Here is a 19,424-nt window from a genome sequence, read left to right on the forward strand (position 1 = left end):
ACATTTAAAAATCAACTCTAAGTAAGCTGAACTAAACTTAGTTTAAACAATGGTCTACACAGCCTTTTGCAATGGCTTAATAAATCCTTTCTGTTGATCAAACTTTATTCTGTGATGTTGCAACCATGCGTGCAAAAGAGAAATGTTATATGGTGTTTACAGGATGGACAAGATTTAAGTCCAAGTCTCTGCTGTGTCAGACTTCTGCCAGGACCTTAGGCGAGCTGTATAAATCCAGGTCTACACGGCATTCCACGCCATGGCCTGTCACTTCCAGCAGACTGACCTGTCTAACTACCTTGCCTATTCTTGCCTTGGTTTCTTTTTTGCATGTGGGAAGCAACAGCATTGCCCTCCCTCACTGAAGTGCTCAGTGGATGGACAAGTCACAGATGGTAAGATGTTTGTATGACAAATGCAGAGTGGTGTTAAGACAGACAAGTCCTGAAACACTCGGTAAACACTATCTAGATACTTCACACTTTCCTCCACTGCTTTAACCGTTAGACTACATGCTCCCCACCCCTAGCCTCTCCACCAGTCGCAAAGCCAGGCAGCTTGGAAGGTGGGTCAGGCCTCAGCAACAGACTCGTAACATTTACTGTCACTGGATCAGGTTAATACCTGCACTCTGTGTCCCTGCTGATGGCTTGCGACCTTTGCCTTTAGGAACTGGGGGTAATAATTCGACTTCCTCCTGAGGCATCTGGGCCACCTTCTGCAGAAATATCTTCTCCAGGGCTTGGGCCATGAGGACGATGTCATCTGTGGGCTACAGAATGAAGAATATAAGCCCATGCTGTTTATCATCCACATATTTGAAGCAGAGAGGTTCAAGATTAGGTTTTGAAATCCCCAATGACACTGCCCTTCAAATAAACGATGGTATCCAGACTCCAACAATAAACAGACTGGCTTTTCTCCTTCCTTGCATGCTACCCTCCTGCTCTTCTATTCTGCTCTAGCATGCAATAATTACAGCCTCTGAGTACACTGCATTCAGAGAGTTATCAGGATTTCCAGTAGGAGCCTGACAACTAGCATCCTGTGCAACAGCGTGGAAACAGCAAACTGGAACAGATGAGTTGTTCTCCTCTGCTTGCCAGCAGGTCCAAGAGAAGAGTGTAAACACATAGTCTGTGGCTCAAACTAATTAATTTGTTTATTTCAGCTTGTTCTCCAGTATGGGTCAATGATGACAAACCATTGTAGAAAACATAATACAAAGAATACAGGCTTTTAATAACCTTAACAAAACAGCAGACAAGCCAAACCCAAAATAATAATAAGCAATCTAAAGGTATGCAAGTATGGACGAGACACAGGCAGAGAACAAAGTTATACTTCCTGAACTGCTCTCTGCTGCTAAGAGATAGTATTTACTCCTAGACAGCCAGAGAAATACACAGCACTAATACCCCACAAAGCACTGCACAAACTTTACCTCACCTTGAAGAATTCCTAACTGGAAATAAAAGGAGTTAAAAATTGCTACATAACTCCAAAGCAGAAATCTATCTATAATTAAAAGGCACATTTGCCATTTTAACTAGTCTGGGGGAAGAAAGACTCAGCACAAAGACAGCTTTGTGCATTTCAAGTAATGTGGTTGCAATTAGTGGCATTTCAAATCCTTGCAAGGAGAGCCTGGAGCACTGGCTCTGTTCAAAACCTGCACTAGAACGCTTATAGGTGGGTCTTTTCTAGGCACTGCCCCAGCTCAATGCTTGTCTGCGCTGTTTACCTTGTTATAAATGTAACAATTTGTAAACATGGTGTTGAAATCCTGCATACATTCACTAGCACTCCAGTAATAGTTATGTTCCAGGCGCTTCTTGATCGTGCCCATGTCCATAGGGTTTTTTATTATTTTGTGATAATCCTGTAGGAGAAACAGGAAAGACATTACATCTCCTGAAATGCAGAAAGAGTGGTGTTCGCATCTCCCTCTAGTCCCAGCATTCTTCTCATTCCTCCTCCCTAAAAACACAATCCCCAATTTTTGTGCAAATATTTGCTTTCATTTATTTTCTGATTTGTAGTCCTTTAGTCTATCGTTATTATGAACTTGACTTGACAAAGCACCAGAACTCCTTCCACAACCACTGACCTTCCACAATTCCCCCCCAACATGTGCTCAAACACACACACGCGGCTACTTGGACATTAGCAGGTTTTTATAAGGACAGCTGGACTGGGAAGGTAGTAAGTTCAGTATGTGGAGGAAAACATGCTTCCTGAGCAGTTGGTCCCTGGAAGCTGTATGAAGCCCTGCCACCTCTTAGGAGGCTGTAGGTGCCGCAGAGTGGAGGGGTGTCACACCTGGCAGCTAGATTAACGCCGCAGCGATGCGCTTCATGCTCGCATGGGACCAGAAGTCATGGCAGCGGGGTCAGCGCTGGCTTTGGCAGGGTGTTCAGCTCAACGGTGAACTGGTTGCAGTTTGGGAAACAGCATTTCTGCCTCCCTTTTAAAAAGACTGTCTCTAGCCCTTGTAGAAATTCATCAGTGCCAGCACCAGCTAAGACTGTGCTAAAACATTCAGTGTCTCTTTTAAGGGTATGTCAGCCCTTAGAAGCCTTCCACACGTTAACCCAGTTTCTCTCTGGGCTGGTCTCGAGCATCTGTAGAGGCTGTGATTAGCCTGGAGACGCTCCAGGCGTGCCGGGTTGTACACTGTCATTTTCTCATTCTGGAGAAGAGCAGCAAGCTCTCTTGCTACACGTGTGCACAAAGCCACGTATGGCCACTGGCCGCTCTCTGAGCCCAGCCCTCAAGCACGACTCGAGACAGCAGTATTTCCAGGCAAGGCAGGCTAGGGGCGAAAAGGCAATCCTGCTGGCTACTGGGCTTGTTCAGATGCAGGACACACATGAAGACAACTACTCTTCCAACTGACTCCTCCTCTAAATTTTCTGGTAACCTGCCCTAAAACCACTTCAGAATGCCTCACTGAGAAACTAAATTCACAAAAACAGGAAACAAAAGAGCACAGACCTAGAGAGAAATATTATACAGGTGTTAAGTGCTGTACTCTTTTGGCTAGCACTTAGTCATTTATGAATAGTCGGGCTTTATCTTGTACTACCTGGGCTGACAGGGTCAGAGTACGTATAATCAGACACAGGAGGTAGATGGGTAAATGCAACTGTTGTTATTTCTACTTCCAACACAGCATTTGAAAATATGTAGCTCCAGAGTACCCTCGGTAATTAGCTTCTCCTGTCTTCCTCAACACAGAATTCAATGGCAAATCAAGCAATGTGTGTAGGAAAAACAAGTTACATTGAGCCCCACGCCAAATGGTGAGAAGAGCGTGGGCTTCAAGGCTCTCACTCAAATTGGACAGAGGCAGGATAAGGGGTAAAGACACTTAAAAGTAACCAGAGGTAAGCCACAAAAAAAGCATTATGCTTCAGATGCTCAAAGACAGCTCGCCTGTGCGCTCTTCTCTTCCCTCACTAAGTGAGAAATAGTTTTTTCCTTCAGAGACCTGCACCTCTCCAGCTCTGAAAGATATCATCTTCTAATTCAGTGAATCTAAGAGCATTCAAGGAAATTCCCAAAAGCAACCTAACCATTCTGATCCAGCGATCAGAAAACTGATCTCACCAACACAAAGCTTTCTAAGAACAGAATACCGAGCAGAAGATGATAGATACACACCGGCAAATTCAATTTAATTGCATCAACGGGTTGGTAGAAAGGCCAAGCAAACTGATGCTTCCACAAGGTCTTTACCACAACATTTTGCATATATTGCAATTGGTTTGTCTTCCGGCCAGGCTTATTAGGATTAGTGACCTCCGGAGGTGGCGGATTCACAGGGCCCTGAGGAGCCTGGATTGCTGATGTGACTGTCGACATTTTCCTGCTCTTGCTCTCACTCGCTGTCACAGCGGCAGCAACTGGGAGATTTTCTTTCTTCCTTTATGCTCCCTGAATGGGACTGACATCCCATTTCCAGGGTCCAACCATACAACCTAGATCAAACGAGAGGAAGAGGACAACGTATAAATTCAGATACTTACTTGAAGTAGGCATGTTCAATCAAAAGCAGAAGTGTCTTAACTCAGGCTCTTTACCCCATCTGCTTCATTCCCTTGTAACACGCTTTATCTTGATGATGGGCACGGTTCAAGACCCAAGAGACCGTGGAACAGCAATTCCCAAATTCAAAGCTTGCAGAAAGTCAGTAAGCTTCACAGGACTAGTTCTTGCTCTATCTGGCTGAGAGAGCATCTTTGTGCAAAGAAAACCCATGGGGTAGCATAAAAATACTGTCAGGGAACACTGTCAAGATGTAACGCAGAGATTTCTAGAAGTGTGCTGATCCATGCTAGTAAATCCATAGCTTGGAGCTCCATGTAAACTTAACTGCACTGTCACTAGATCCATGTTTGCTGGCACCGAGTCAGCTTACAAGTCTCTACGCTGGTGCAGTGGTTAATCTAAAATCCCATAATCAAGAGTGGATGACAGCTGTCAGAGGACCTCGATACAGAGAAATAAAAGAAATGGCAGAGGGAGGTGCTCTGAACAGTTGTGAATGAAAGGTGTCACCAGAAATATCCTAGCTTGAAGTGATCTGCACTGTGAATCTCATGAATGTCTTACTATTACCCTTACTACATGTCCCCAACTGAGCCCCCAGTTTTGTACAGAAGTCTCAAGATACAGGCTCAATATAAATAATAATATATCTATATCCCATGACCTGGCTAAGCGAGCACTGCCATGCTCTCTCCTAAAGGCACATACGAAATGCAGAAGAATACACAAATTGCATAATTGTGTTCTATTTTTTTCCCAGCAAGCTCCAGGGAAAAAAAAAAGGTCTAGTATCACGGTGTCTTGTATACCATATGGTAAACAGCTTTGCTATGTCATCTTCCATAAACATTTGATATTTCAATTCACATCAGGACTGCAACTACTCTTCTCATGGCAAACAGACCACAATCACTTTCTAGAGGCAAATTATTTCAAGTACGTTCAGAAAGCCACACAAATACTCTCACTGACATATGTTTCTTGGTTGCACTAAGGAACATGAGCAGAGGCAGAAGCTGCAGTAATACAGGAAGTAGAGAGTGTTAAGAAATCCTCAGGAAAAAAACACCTCTTCTTTGATACACCCCTAATCATCTCTACTGAATATGTGGACTAAATATAGTACATCAACTTACCCTTTGAGTTGCTGATTAGATGATGGCAAAAAGTAAACACATACCTAATTTGGGGGAATTTTACAAAAATAGGTCTGTACAAACATTCTGCAGCAGACTCTGCTCCCTATTCTTTGAAAACTCAAGAGCCCAGCTTAGTAGTTCAAAAAGGACTAGTCTCTGTTCCCCAGCCCTCTCATCTGATCATGCTGGTCGTGCTGCTGTTGGTGATCACCAAGCAGCCAAGAGGGAGGCTGGCATCCTCTGGGCAAGGAATTTCAAAACTAGGATGCTACCTGGGATTTTAGATTTGGAAGAAACTGAGGTAACATCTTCTCTTGATGTTCCATCAACTCAAAGCAGTGGCAGAAATACTGCCAAATGCAACCTTCATATCAAGGCTGGGGGTGGGGGAATAGACAAAGAATTAAAAAGGAGAAAAAAAGATAACTATGAAGTTTCACTCAAGTCTGGTTCTGGACAGCCCTCTGCAGGGATTTCAGACCCCAAGGCCATCAGCCAATTGTATGCAACGCTGACTGCAGGCCCCTGGTGACCACCACTGAAGCATTTTGTTTGCTGTCTTCTTGATTAACAAACTGAATCCAGTGCAACGATGGACAGGAAACAAAACACCCACAGAGAGCAATTCCCACTGCTATACAGCTTTTCAGTCACAAGTTTGAAACTATGCTGTGTAACTTAAGTCTTCCCTTTAAATAACCTAAGGTTAAATACAACGATTCTCTTTTCATTTCAATTTCCTCATTTCCTCCTGATGCTAAACTGCATTTGATAAGGACTTTTAAGGTAATTTTTGTTAAAACCCGCAACTGTAATTCAAAAAACACAGATCTAACTCCTACCTCTCCCAAACTCCCTCTCTGACCTTAGCCAAGGTGCTCAGTATCTTCACACCACAGCTCCTCCTCTGGGCCATGGTGATAGCAATAGTTCCTTTCTGTCTTCATCTGCTCCACCCAGTCAGCCTGCAAACTCCCTGGGACACGCACTGCCTCTTCACATGCACATTTTGATCATTAAGCTTAAACAAGGCTCGTACAGTCCACATAAGAGAAGCATGTAACAGTCACCAGTGACACAACTCAGAAAGGATTTTAATTAAGAACATTACCAAAAGTAGGAGAGGCAGAATCATGACAGCCAACTCAGCTAGTCCTCTGACAGCTGATCCTCTTTAACTTGCATGCTCCAACTCATTGGTTATTACAACTAAAAGTGGCTACAAACCTCAAACCTCTTTGCACCACTGTCATTTAAACGCTGGATCCTGCAGCTCAAAGACAGGAACAGCTACCTGGGCTATCTCAGCAGCACTGGAAGTATCTGTTCCCAGCATAAATGCAGCTTTAATGTGCATGTGCCTCACTGCACCCTTTTAGCCCTTGGTCCATCAGCTTCCTCATCACATGCTGGGGAAGCTGGTCTGATATCAGATCATTCCTTAATTTTTTAAAACTAAAAATTTGTTTCTTCATCCATTCCTTTATTTCTGAAGTTTCAAAATAATATTATTTTTAAGAATGTAAAAAGCAGGATCACGAGGAATCTGGAAGCCAAGGGTGCAAATGATTTGGAAATGTCCAAGAACATATAACATTGAATCCAGAGAGGCCACAATCCTGCCTGAGGAATCAGTTGTCAGACCTCATTTATCAAATGAGGAAAGTGAGAGCCATGACCATCTGACATCTCAACTTACCATACAAATCATCCAACACAACAGTTAAGTAGCCACCCACACAAAAAACAAGCAAGCTTACACAAATTGTCCCATAATGACAAGTAGAATCAAAACATACAGCTCTAATCTAAGCACTTCAGCATCTACTGAAACCGTATTAGCATCAATAACTACTTAAACTATTAGGGACCTCAGTTGTGAACCAGAGCATTGCTGTACAAGGTACTGCACAAGCCTGGAACAAAGGCTGCCAAAACCAGCCTTGGCACAGATATCATGTGCATCTTCCAGTGAGGGCCTAAGGTTGGACTTCTTTTACCCTAGAGTAGAAACTTCTTAAATTTAAATTTTTGCATTGCTATTTATCTTGTTTCTCAGACCTGTAACGTTCAAGTAACAGAAGGTTTTCTTGATTTTTCTGGCTGCACATGTAGAGTTCTGCTATTACAAAATTAAAGTACACCCTTTCGCTGTCACACATGAAGAGCGTACGCTGCTTCCCACACTGTGCATTTGTCCTCCTTCTTATTCACCCTAGTCCGAGACGATAATTAAAAGCAAAACCCAAACCCAAATTCTCAAATAAATCTTGCTTCTCTGGAGTTCAAGTCTGTCCTTTTGTGCTAAGTTGCAACCTCAGTGTGGTATCCAGCAAAGCTACAGGGTTTGGCTCATCCCTCAGCCAAACCAGCCATCAAAAAAAAAAAACAACACAACCCACAAAACAAAAACCAGCTAGGTTGGAAGGATTTTATTTTATTTTTTTAAACTTTTCTTTCATTGAGTTGCTTGCATGGGTCAGTCACTGGAGAGACAGTTGGCATGGAGAAAACATGTTAATAATTCCCAGTACTAGCAGGATAACATTTTACTCGGCTGATGCAGCCCACAGGCTGTCTGCAGTGGTGGAGACTATTTTAAAAAAAGCTATAAAGCCCCATGAAATGTGCACTGTGCCAGTAAGCCTGCTGCTTCAGCTAACGGTTCTGCCACTTCCTTTGGCAGTGCCGAACATTTAACGGATGGCTCACTCCCTTGCTGCTGTTCGTGCAGTGCAGGATGGTATTTGTTTTGATTGCAAAATTAGAAGGTAGCAAGCTTTATGTTAGCATGTGAGCCCAGCAACTCTTTTTTTTTTTTTCCCCCCTTCTTGGTATAGTATTTCTGCATGGTTACTTGGACACCGATCCAAAACTGGCACAATTCCAGCCCAGCCAGAAGGAGAAATATAAATCTTCCCATCAGGGAAAATTATCAAGTTTAAGAGATGTTCCTTGACCTCATCTTTACCTCCACATAATTATTTACATTACAGTAGCACATGGAGGCTGTGCAGAGACCAGAATCCCTCAGTACTTAGCACTCTACAGACACAGGGTAGAAGAGCTGATGGTCACACCTCATGCTTCACACCATGGCGAAGTGACCTGCCCGGGGCCACCCAGCAAGGCTGCAGCGGAGTCTTGAGCCCCAGCCAGTGCCTGGCCCCCGTTTCAGTAGCCAGCCCATCAGAGAAACAGCACCTTGGAAGCAGTGCTGCTCTCACAGGCGAGAAAGGCAGCGACTGAGCCCTTCTGAAGGCTGGATGGAGCCAGCAGCCAGAACCACACTGAGGCAGCAGGGCAGCTGGAGCAGGCATCCTCAGGCTGCTGCTCCAAGCATTACTCCCACACACAGGCTCCTTACAGCCACCAAGGCAGACGCCTGGACCCTTTTTCATGACAACAGGCAATAGCTGGAAGCTTCTGCCACCATATGCTACTCCCCATATCTCAGAGAAGCAGTAGGCCCATGATCATCTTGCCCAGACTTTCTTACAACTGCAGGAGAGGTTTAGTGCACTACTGCACCTCAACACAACCTTAAAGTCAGATAAGATTATTAATTGAGGGTTGTACTCATTTCATTCTATGGCTGTAGAAAGTAAGGGCTACACCACCCCTGCTCCAGGCTCCTCAGAAAGAAACAAAGCTGGTGGATGTCCTCCTTTTGCTCCTACTCTGCCTTCTGTTCCCTTCATGGACCCATACAGGAATTGAACTTCAGGCAGCTTTCACTACCTACTAACTCCATGTCAGCAAGGGTGTTCTCTTCACATACAAGGGATGTGCGATTTGAGACCAGGACTTGAGGACAGACAAATTGCTTTATCAGCCAACACTGCCCTGGCAGATACACACACACTCTACACAATATGCCACCCCCTCAAGACCTGGGGATGAAGCATTTGCACCTGGCTTCACTGCAGGAAAAGGGAATTTGGCTTGAGTGCCCTTATGGCACACTGCAGCTTTGCACTCCAAAAAGTCCATTCAGATGTCCTCGTTGTCTCCCACATCATTAATTCCACACATCAGAGATTTGCTTTTCATGCATATTATTTTGAGCACAGCCCCAATAACATCCTGAGAATGGGAGATGCAACTGTGTCCTTAACTTACCTCTGCATGAGGGAGGGGGAAAAGATCACAGAAGATTAAGTCAGTTCCTTGGCTTTTGACTTGGTTAGTTTAATGCTCATCAGATTATGCAGATGGATTTCCCACCCTTGGTCTCTCCTTGGCTATTGTGAGAGCAGGTGTTTCCTCAGTAAGGAGCCTGTGGGTTCCTAACCAGTAGATAAGAATCAGCCAGAAGTAACTGGTAATTTCAAGGGCCTTCAGTTCTGATGCATACTCAGTGCTCCCTGCAAATCAGGCTGCTTTAAGATGTCTCACATCATGCTTTCAAACTCACGGGTTCCCAAAAGTCACTTTATCCTGACTATAAAAGCACTGGGGACTCTTATAAGCACTATTCTAGGCACCTCAAATAAAATGGTCTTTCTGATAATTACAGGCCTGAGTATTTCTGTCACCAAGTTGCTAATGCCACAGGAAGCACCTTCTGATCAAGTCTGAGCAAGAATTTAGATGCATGTCACATACCTCCTGGACCACGCAAATCATACGGGGCTCAAATGCTCTCTAAAGGCTGCAGTTTTAAGTGCAGGGAGTGATGTTTCAAACTGTAACAAGTTCATTTTCAAGGCTTTGAATTTGCTTTTAAGAACAGTTTAAATAACCAGCCTTGGTACGGATTAGATATGGTTGATCTTGTCTTGGAGTGGGGAGAAGGACAGAATGACCTCTGGACATTTCTTGCAGCCTTACTTTTTGGGGTCCTCTGAAAACATGGAGGCAAATTTTAACTCGGACATATGTTGGTTTTTTGCAAGCTCTTGAGTGACACACAGTTTTGTTAACAAGGCTACAGGAGGAAGAAAAAGAGCAAGTGGTTAAAGAGCTTACTCTGTGTTGGATTCTTGACTGGAGAAGTTCAGCCAGCTCTGAGACCTGACTCTGCAGTAAGGATTGGACTGAGATTTCTGAAACAAAGTGAACTGCACTTGCAAAAAATCTTCCAGGAAGTACTTCAGCAAATTAACTGGGTGACCTATAATGAAAATGTTAAAAAATGCTTAGTTGTAGCAGTGGAAATAAGCATCTATGAACAGGTTTCAGAGTACATAAAGCACCTGGTGGCTTGCACACCAAGACTCTGGGAAGACAGAGTCAAATCAACAGGATGGAATGGGTAGGTGCATCACAGGAAAATGCTAGTGGTTGTGCAACAAGATACACCAAATATATCTTTATGGCAATGGGGGTGAAAAAAAAAGTGTTGGGCTGTTTCTGCCTTTACTTTCATAACAGAGATTTGGCACAGAAAAGGAAGTGTTTGGGAGAATCACATGCCTGGGCAGAGTCTGCTCGTGCCATTTCTTCCTAGAGGGGAAAGGTGGAGATGCAATGAAATTACCTTGCATGACCCACAGGGTTGAACCCAGAACACCTCATCATCAGGGGAAGAGCCAGAGAGAAGCCAGACAGTCAAGGTTTAGAGAGAAAGGAGATCAGGTGAACCTGCTTCTGAACATATACCCTCTCTTATCTAGTGCACTGTAACACATTGAATGAATGCTTATTTGGCAATTTCCACCACTTGTTGGGGTTACTGCAGTCTCCCAAAAGCCCACGTGCAGCAGAAGCGCTGCAGCCTTTGACATTAGGCAAAAAGGAAGCTGGGAAGGTATATGGCACGTAGCCACATACCATACGAGCTCCCAACATGTCAGGAGCAGGAGTAGGGGGGGCGGGAGACCTAGGGGAGGCAGGAACATGGCTGAAGGCACATTGGAAGTATGGTATAAACCACAACACAGACAGCAGCTCAGTCCTCCTCTGTGATTCAGTAACCACTTCAAGCCCCATCCTGCAAAGTGCTAAGCAACTTTTCCTTCTTGATAAGTTGCACAGTTTCTGTGGCTCAGCGCCTCTCCACAGAGGGTTTTGCAGACTTATCCCCTACAAGATACAACTAATTGGTCAATCAAGATAAATCTCTTTCCAAGGGAGGTTTAGGCAAAGACAGAAACAAACTGAACGCTCTCCACACCTTTTGGCCCCTCTACCTTGGTCAACCCCTTCCCTAGCTGTCCATTAGGGAGAGATAAAATGACAAAGGAGGTTAAATGCTAGATATCTGGGGCTGAAGAGTCTATTCAGACGGATCAGACTTGTGGATGCTCCCATTGTTGCAGCTACAATAGCTATGATAGCTGATCTAGTCAACGCTACCCAGCCCTGAAGATACATCCTCTCACTGCAGGATTGCTGCAGAACGTGATCCCAGCTAGAGAAGTCCTATTGCACAAAAGTAAAGTGTGCAAGAGCATGCAGACCTTGTTCTCTTTCAACACGTTTCCTAAAGCACTACACAAAAATAAATGGCAGCTTAGTCAAGAAAAGGAATCTCCATGATTACCTGAGAGTTGGCCAAGGAAGGGGGAAAGAGGCAATGCTCTTAAAAAGAAAAACTAAAAATAATTACTGTGCAGGTCAGTACCACAACCCATCTCCTTCAAGGCTCTGCCTCCTAATTCCCCTCAGTTCATCTATCACTTTACAGCCAAACTCCTCCAAAGCATGACACTACTGCTGATTCATCTTGTGAGCCCAGAAATCAGTTTTGCCAATTTCAGGTCAGCAAACCCTATTTCAGTTAAATTCTTTTAAAAAAAAAAAAAAAAACAAAACAAAAAACAAACCAAACAACATACTCTGGCACTGACCCAAGTTTCAGATGATACGTGCAAACAGAAGCATTTAGGTACACCCATTAAAGCATAACATGGCAATACCCGCTCAGGCTTCAGAACTCCTAATGGGATTATTGTACGTCTACACCCTCGCAGGGTTCTCTTTTTCTGCTTTTTAAAGGATGTGATCTGCACAGTTAAACATTTGTGTTCTGAGAAAGAGTCTGCCCTTCCCCTTTTTAATCAGCATATGGTACTCTACACTTCTGCAGTGTAAGAAAAAACCCTCAAACTCACTCAGTTTGATTCAGCATATAGTGAATAAATTACACACGGTCTTTCCACAACAGGTTTGTTATGATTGTTTCTTTCTCTGCACTTTGATTTCAAAAAAAAAAAAAAGAAAAAAAAGAAAGAGATTATTGGACACGAAGCATTTTGAAGAAAAGGCGAAAAACAAAAACAAACAAAGAGCTTGAATACTTCCCTGCTGGGCAGAGCATCTCCAAGCTTCTGCTATACCTGCAGAATTACAAAAAGAATTACAAAAAGACAGCTACAGAACAGGATGCTGACACATCAGCTCAGTTCTTGACACCCCACACTGTAGGCTTGTCAATTCCTCACTTGTAAAATGGGGATATGAATATTTCTACTACCATCTACAATTAGTTACAAGTCATCAGTCTACAAGTCATTAGTCTTTTCCCATGCATTTATACATTAATTCCTTCTCAGTGTTATGGTTATACCAAATTTTAAGGAAAAAAAGCAAATACACAGAGGAACCTATATTTACAAGGTGTTCAAATACCATAACTTAGGTTTCTGGAAACAGTTAACTAAGTACAATGCTAATTGTCATTTGAAGAAACTGCAAAGCCATGTGCTTTATCCCATTCCCCATACTGCAGCGCTCTTTAAACACGTTTCTAAAAGATAAACCACAACACCCAAGAGGTCTTTCATGACACCTGTTAGGGAGGGGGATTTAGATACAGCCAAATTCCACTTCCAACTGAATTTAAGAAGCTATGCATAACAGGAAGATTACCTCCTTTTAATGAAACTAAGTACAAAAAGTACTCTGAGCACAGTATAAAATACAGAGCCCTTGCAAATAGCATTCAATTCCTATGTATTACCTATTTAAAGGATTGATTTCTGCTCTGTGTACCTAATAACCTACACTTCGATTCTCCCTTACATCACCAGTACTACATGTAAATGATATTAATAATGTTGATATATAGCCAAGTGCTACAGATGTTATCCTTACAGGCAGCTCTATGCATGCATTGACAGAGAAGACAGACTTCTAATAAACAGACACAGACCCGTATGTTAACTTGTTAGAAGCATCTCACAGTACATAGTAGAACCAAAGTGATTCATTAGAGAAAATACCTTCCTCCATCAACAGACACCTCCCCGCACACTTCTTGTGCTCCAACGCTTTCTCCTACTCAGTTTTTAAATTTATTTCTATATATTAAAATTATTAAAGTTACGATTTTGAAAAAGAACAGATTTGCTTTAGGGCAAAAAACATTACAAGTGTAGCAAGAACAGATGAGCTGCCACTGGTTTAAATCATGCTCTGGGTTTACAGCTATGGCACTGCAAGTTTCCCAAGCAAAGTCTACCTAAATCAATATATGACAATCAAGTCAGTTTAAGGGGATGAACAATGAAATGAAAGTGATTGAATTACCATGGCATAAATATACTACTTGTTAACCGAGCCACAGTAATGTTATACCTGGTAATGGGGCAGAGTAAGTACACGCACCCACCAAGTTAATTATTGCAGCTTAGCCGCCAGAGGAGCAGTTACTGTTGCGCTGCGGTAGCCCTCCCATTTGGGACCACCACTCATCTCCTATACACATTCCCTTAACCAGCTTGCACCAACTTAGCTTTATCCGTTTTCAAATCAATTTCAGTGCCTTGTCTTTGAACAAGCACATCGTTCCATGTTAACTTAAAGCAGACATAGCCAAACAAGCGCAAAAGGCTGTATGTGGTCTACTATTTCAGATGAAAAGTGCCTCGCTGATTTTGCTAAGGGTGGGTAGATCCATAAATTTGCTCAGCTATGCAAGGAAGTTGCAGGTCAGCTAAAGTGTGAATAAACTGTGACAGCTGAGCTGCTGTCGCTCTCTGAGAGGGCATCAGTGCAGTTCCCACTGCCTGAGTTTATGCATCTGATTTAAACTCCCAAACAGTCTGCAAGAAAGGGAAAAATTTGGATCTTGGAGTCTGTGACCGTTCCCTATGCAGGGAGCAGAGGCTGCTAATCTGGGGAAGAGGGGAAGGTGTTCCCTACTGCCTAACACAGCCGAGGGAGGAAGGTGGTCTGCCTCCACACGCTCAGAGGAACATTGCTCTCTCCATGGACTGCTCGGGGCAGACAGACAGGCTCCCAACAGGAGGAGCTCAGCTTCCCCACGCACAGCTCCTGCTGAGAGTGCCCACAGCTTAGCCTTCTGCCCAGTGACAACACACAAGCCCTAAGCCTCTCTTAAAGCTCCTGCATATGGATGAAGTTCAAGTCAAAGGAAGTACGATCACGACAGTGTGGACAAAAGTATCCTAATTTATTCCCATGTGGCTTATTCCTGTCTGGGAAAGGAACACACTTCCAGCACAATACCCACACTCAGACAAGCACTTACTCCAGGAAAAACCTGAGGGAGCGTACCCTCTTTCACATGGCATTTTGAGAAGCTGCACTTTATGATCTGTGAGATAGTGTTAAATGGAACTGTCACACCAACACAGAAGCTGCAAAAGTCAATGCTTTCCAATAAGGAACAGCATTCCCTGTTATACATACTCACTATTCTTGCACATACCGTACAGAATACTCGTGTGCTCAGTCTATCACTTTCTCTAGAGCCCACAGTACAGCTCACTTCATAAACCAGCCTTGGTAAGCAAGAAGGCTGCTACGTCCTACATCCCCTCCCAGCAAAGTCACACAGTACTGCAAACTCCACACTGCTGATAGCCAAAACTATTGACCATTGCAGTTTTAGAAAACAGACTTATCTCTGCATGGCCATATTTCGGCAAGAAGGCGAGATCCCCAACCAGGCACCCTCCATAATGTTACACAAGGATAAGTTGAGCAGTTGAAAAGACAAAGTTACACAAGGAAAAAGTGTGCCTTTCTTTCGATACAGGTTGGGTTTGGTTACAACAGGCAAATCAGTCACACAAAGTGCATCTCCGCTCATATATTTATCTCAGTGCATTAAATCCTCTACGAGGATACCAGCGTGTCTGAAAAGTGCTCCAAGTGTAAACCTCAAGAGTGGAACAGCTCTCAAGGCCAGGAAGGAAAACTGCAATCCTTTTCTGTCTCTGCCTCTCTCTTTTTAAAGAGCGAGAGGAGCAAACAGGATCATTCCCAAAGCAGATCAGTGTCAATCAGAACTGGGTCTGAATCTCAAAGTTTAAGTGAAATTTAATCAGTTCAGGCAGGGCATTTTGTTCCAGATTGGTCCCCCATGCAGAGAAATTTCAACTTGGACTGTCTTTGCTACATCTGTGGCATTGCTGGTGGAGAGGAGAGTGTTGAGCCCTGGTCCCAGCAAAGGAGCGAGGCAAAGAAATTGTCTCCTCTGCCCAGGTTATCTATGTTGCTGAAATACTTCCAGGCGTGATGGTGTCTACTTATCAGACTCAAGCTGGAGAGAGATTGAGGCCCGGAAAGGCGTGAATGGAATTTAAAATAGAGGCGAGTGTTTCTTCAGTCAGTATCTTATCAGTAAGAATGGGAGAAGGAATAAAGACTGGTAGAAAAAGCAGCACATTACAGTGAATTTCCACACTGCCCTCCAGAAGAATTTAAATCCTTCTGACATTGGCTTTAGCAACAAGTGGGTTAAAGAGTTAGTGTGCCCCAAAGAAAGTTGTTCACCTCCAACAAGCACTAATGATTGACAAAAAACACACTTATGTCACAGTAAGATATTGTGGAATGAAAAGCTCAAGACACACGCATCTTCCAAAATGTCCTGACAGCTCATTGAGCAGTGCAGCAAACAATGGCTCCTTCCTAATTCCCAGAACTCTGTTGCTTACAATGGTGTTCTGGGCTGTTACTGGAGAATAATGTGGCAATTTTAAAAAAAAAAAAACCAACAAAAAAACAACAAACCAACAAAACAAAACCAACACACACAACAAAACAAAACATACGGTTCATGGTAATGACTGGGAAACCCACTGCGGATTAATGAATTTTGCAAATTAGCAAAGAAAGAGCAACCAGGATTAAACAGAAACAATCAACAACACTGAGATGCAAAACACTCTTTGTTCATTTATTTAGCAAAGTGTAGTTCTGTCTGTGCTGAAAGCACCTGATAGCTTACTAAAGTAGACAGAGAGTTAATATATTTTGTAAAAGTAATTAAGCCTTTGAAACATGAGACCTCACTACATCACTCAGCTACCACAGAGGAGAGGGATTTGACTCCTGAGTTGTTTGTACTGTCAAGGAGTGTGATGAGGCTCCCAGATTACTCCAGGGAGAAGGAGAGAGATTCTAGGAGTGCAGCAGGGCTTAGCTAGCAACTAACAACCCACTGCACAGGTGCCCCCCCGACCCAAGTTAAGAGGTAAATATTAAACAGCAACTTTCAGAACTTGTACCAATTAAAAGATGTGTCTGTAAAAACTACAGGAAGCCTCAGCCTTCACCAGGGCAAACTGCTTTATCTGTGTGCACTGCCTTCAGCCCACTGAGGCTCAGAGGGGAAGAGACTTGGATTTAGATGAGATATTAGGAAGAAATTCTTTGCTGTAAGGGTGGTGAGCCCCTGGCTCAGGTTGCCCAGAGAAACTGTGGCTGCCCCAATCCCTGGAAGTGTCCAAGGCCAGGTTGGACGGGGCTTGGAGCAACCTGGGCTGGTGGGAGGTGTCCCTGCCCAGGGCAGGGCAGGGGGTTGCAACAAGATAGTCTTTGATGTCCCTTCCAACCTAAACCATTCTATGAGACCCTCAGGTCAGGCAGGCTGGATTCCTGTCCTGCAGACATGGTTTGGGGACAGCAAGAACCTCTGTTAGACTCCCCACCATTTTAGGAAATAACCGAAGGATAAAGTTTTGAACACATGGTTCTTAACTCAGGAAATAAGCATTTTGCAGGACTGTTAAGAACTGTGATTTAAGTCATTGTAGCCAGTCCAGTTACAACAATGCAAAGAAACACTATCTACGAAGCCTACTGAGATACTCACATTTGCAGACACTAACACAACCAGCCTTCTCCAGAGACAGACAGCGAAAGAGCACTGCTGCCTAGCATGCTTACTGAGCTGGAACACCATACTTCTTCAATATGCTTTTCTTCTGATTTTTTTTTAAATGACAAGAACTAAAGGTTTTTAAAACACCTCGGTGCTTAAATGACAGAAGTTGTTTTATTTCCAGAAGTGATGGAACCTAGTTTTTATTTGAAGTTAATGGAACCAACACCCCAAAGTCAGTTTTGAGAACAAAATTCAGACCCTTTACATTGCACATACATTCTTTCTTAATTTAAACTCTGCATGCATAGGTCACTAAAACTAAAAAGCCTTTCATTGGAATAGCTACTCTCTCAGCACTGAGCGCCATATAGGCAGTGAGCAGAGAAAACAATATTGCAATCAAGCTTATGCTGAACATTGAATAAGACTGTTACCCTCTGCCCAACCCTTTTATTAAGCATTGTCTCAAAGCACTAAATACATACATGAGTGAGTATTTTTAACCACTGTGGACTAAAGAGAAAGAAATATACAATCTTAGCATTTATTCTTTCCAAAAGTAAAGGCTTGGAGACCAGGAGTTAACTCTGTTTCAGCAGGAGCCTCCCAGTGTATTACTAAGAACTCTGTAAACTTCTGTGCTAGCAAAGACAGACAGACAGTAGCCCATCAGTGCTGTGATCTGCAGATTAGGAGGCAGGACTTCGCATTTACAGTACACCGAAGTGGCTGGGCAGTTGTAAGCAATACAGACCGGGTTTTTTTGCTTGTACAGCAACCAGACTGCTTTGGGGATTTCTTGTTTGTTTTGATGATGCATATTTATTCTGCACTTCTCACCCATATACTGCAGCACATACAGCAGTCACCAAGTCCTCTAATTCCTTGACTTACCACTGTGTGAATTAAAGACAACAGTTTCTTCTTTAAATCTAAATTTCTAGTTTAATTTAGAGGCACCCCTGACATATACTGAATGCATTAAAAATACTAACAAGCATATTAAAAAAAGTGCTTCTCTATTCCCAGCAAGGAACAGCAGGTGTGCTTTGCTAATTGTGTTACCCCCTAACCAACTATCTACTAATGTCAGGGAACTAAAGATGTAAAAATATATATATATATATATAAACGTTCAAAGTATTAGTGAAGCCATCATATTTGCTTATCCAAGAAAGTTTATTTTAGTAACTTTTGATTCCCGAAGACATCAACATTAAGATATATCCACACTACAGGATTGTCACAAAACATTTAGCGTGAACCTTACAGAATGCATGCTCCACGTTGTGAAAAGTCATTTCTGTAGGAAACACATTCCCTATTAACACCCTGCACGACTGAACCACGCAGCTTAAAGACGCGCACAGATCTGCGACCTGAACACTGCAGCTTTGTTTGAAAGTGAAACCAAGCAGGCTACAAATAATGCTCTATCCCCAGCGCCCTGGGAGGTGCAAAAAGCAAACAAGTAGTACAAACGGAGGAAAAGTACGGCCGAGTTTTGAAGTTTTACATTTTATTATCGGTAGCATTATTTATAGCGTGACACTTCTATATATAAATCTGTGATCTGTGTTTCTTTTTACACCTAGAAAGCATATCAAGTTTAGGCAACGAACCCGTGGTTTCCATTTATTGGCGAAAGTTCGGTAAACACCCGATATTTACACGAGCAAAGCAGCTGTATATATACATACAAACACAAACATATGCATGCGGACACGGACAAGGCACGAAACGCGCACTTTTCAGCGCGTCATATGCCGCCTGCTCAGACCTTTTCCCAGCTCACAAACTAGCGACCCGGGCGGCGGCGGGGGCCCAGGGAAATGGCCGGGACCAGCCCGGCGCTCGCCGAGGGGCCGAGCCCCGAGCCCCGCCGCTCGCCACTGCCGGAGTCGGGGAGCCGCGCACCGCCGGCAGCGGGGGCTTGCTGCTGTCTAGCCGTCCCCCCCTTCCGTGTGCCGTCCTCCCCCCCCCCTTTTTTTTTTTGGCGCTTTCCCCCTTTTTTTTTTTTTCCCTCCTTGTTTTTTTTTAAGGGCGCCTGCAGCCCTCCTTTTCCTCGCCCCTAATTTTCCCTTTCAAAAGATGGCGGGCAGAGAGAGCGAGCGAGGGAAAGCGAGCGAGAAAGGGGGAAGAAGAAAAACAACCAAAAAAAAAACCAAAAAAAAAGAAAGAAAAGAAAGAAACACACACCCCCACCC

General features: G+C 43.5%; 1 protein-coding gene across 8 annotated transcripts in view; it reads right to left on the reverse strand.

Moving 5' to 3' along the window:
• The window catches only part of BRD3 (bromodomain containing 3), a 42,013-nt gene that overhangs the window by 15,409 nt on the left and 7,180 nt on the right, over positions 1-19,424 (reverse strand). For 3 of the 8 annotated variants that reach the window (XM_054220255.1, XM_054220251.1, XM_054220256.1), the window contains exons 2-5: positions 10,164-10,308; positions 3,667-3,983; positions 1,745-1,882; positions 625-772 (exon numbers count right to left, since the gene is read on the reverse strand). In XM_054220255.1, the coding sequence (XP_054076230.1) occupies positions 625-772; positions 1,745-1,882; positions 3,667-3,867 (487 nt within the window). In that variant the 5' untranslated portion in view covers positions 3,868-3,983; positions 10,164-10,308. Of the gene's footprint in view, positions 1-624; positions 773-1,744; positions 1,883-3,666; positions 3,984-5,464; positions 5,557-9,314; positions 9,482-10,163; positions 10,309-12,250; positions 12,476-19,424 lie in introns of those variants that run through there. The other 5 variants (XM_054220253.1, XM_054220249.1, XM_054220250.1 and 2 more) reach the window with 4 other exon arrangements.

Source organism: Rissa tridactyla, chromosome 14 (genome assembly GCF_028500815.1).
Source record: "Rissa tridactyla isolate bRisTri1 chromosome 14, bRisTri1.patW.cur.20221130, whole genome shotgun sequence".
NCBI classification, from domain to species: domain Eukaryota; kingdom Metazoa; phylum Chordata; class Aves; order Charadriiformes; family Laridae; genus Rissa; species Rissa tridactyla.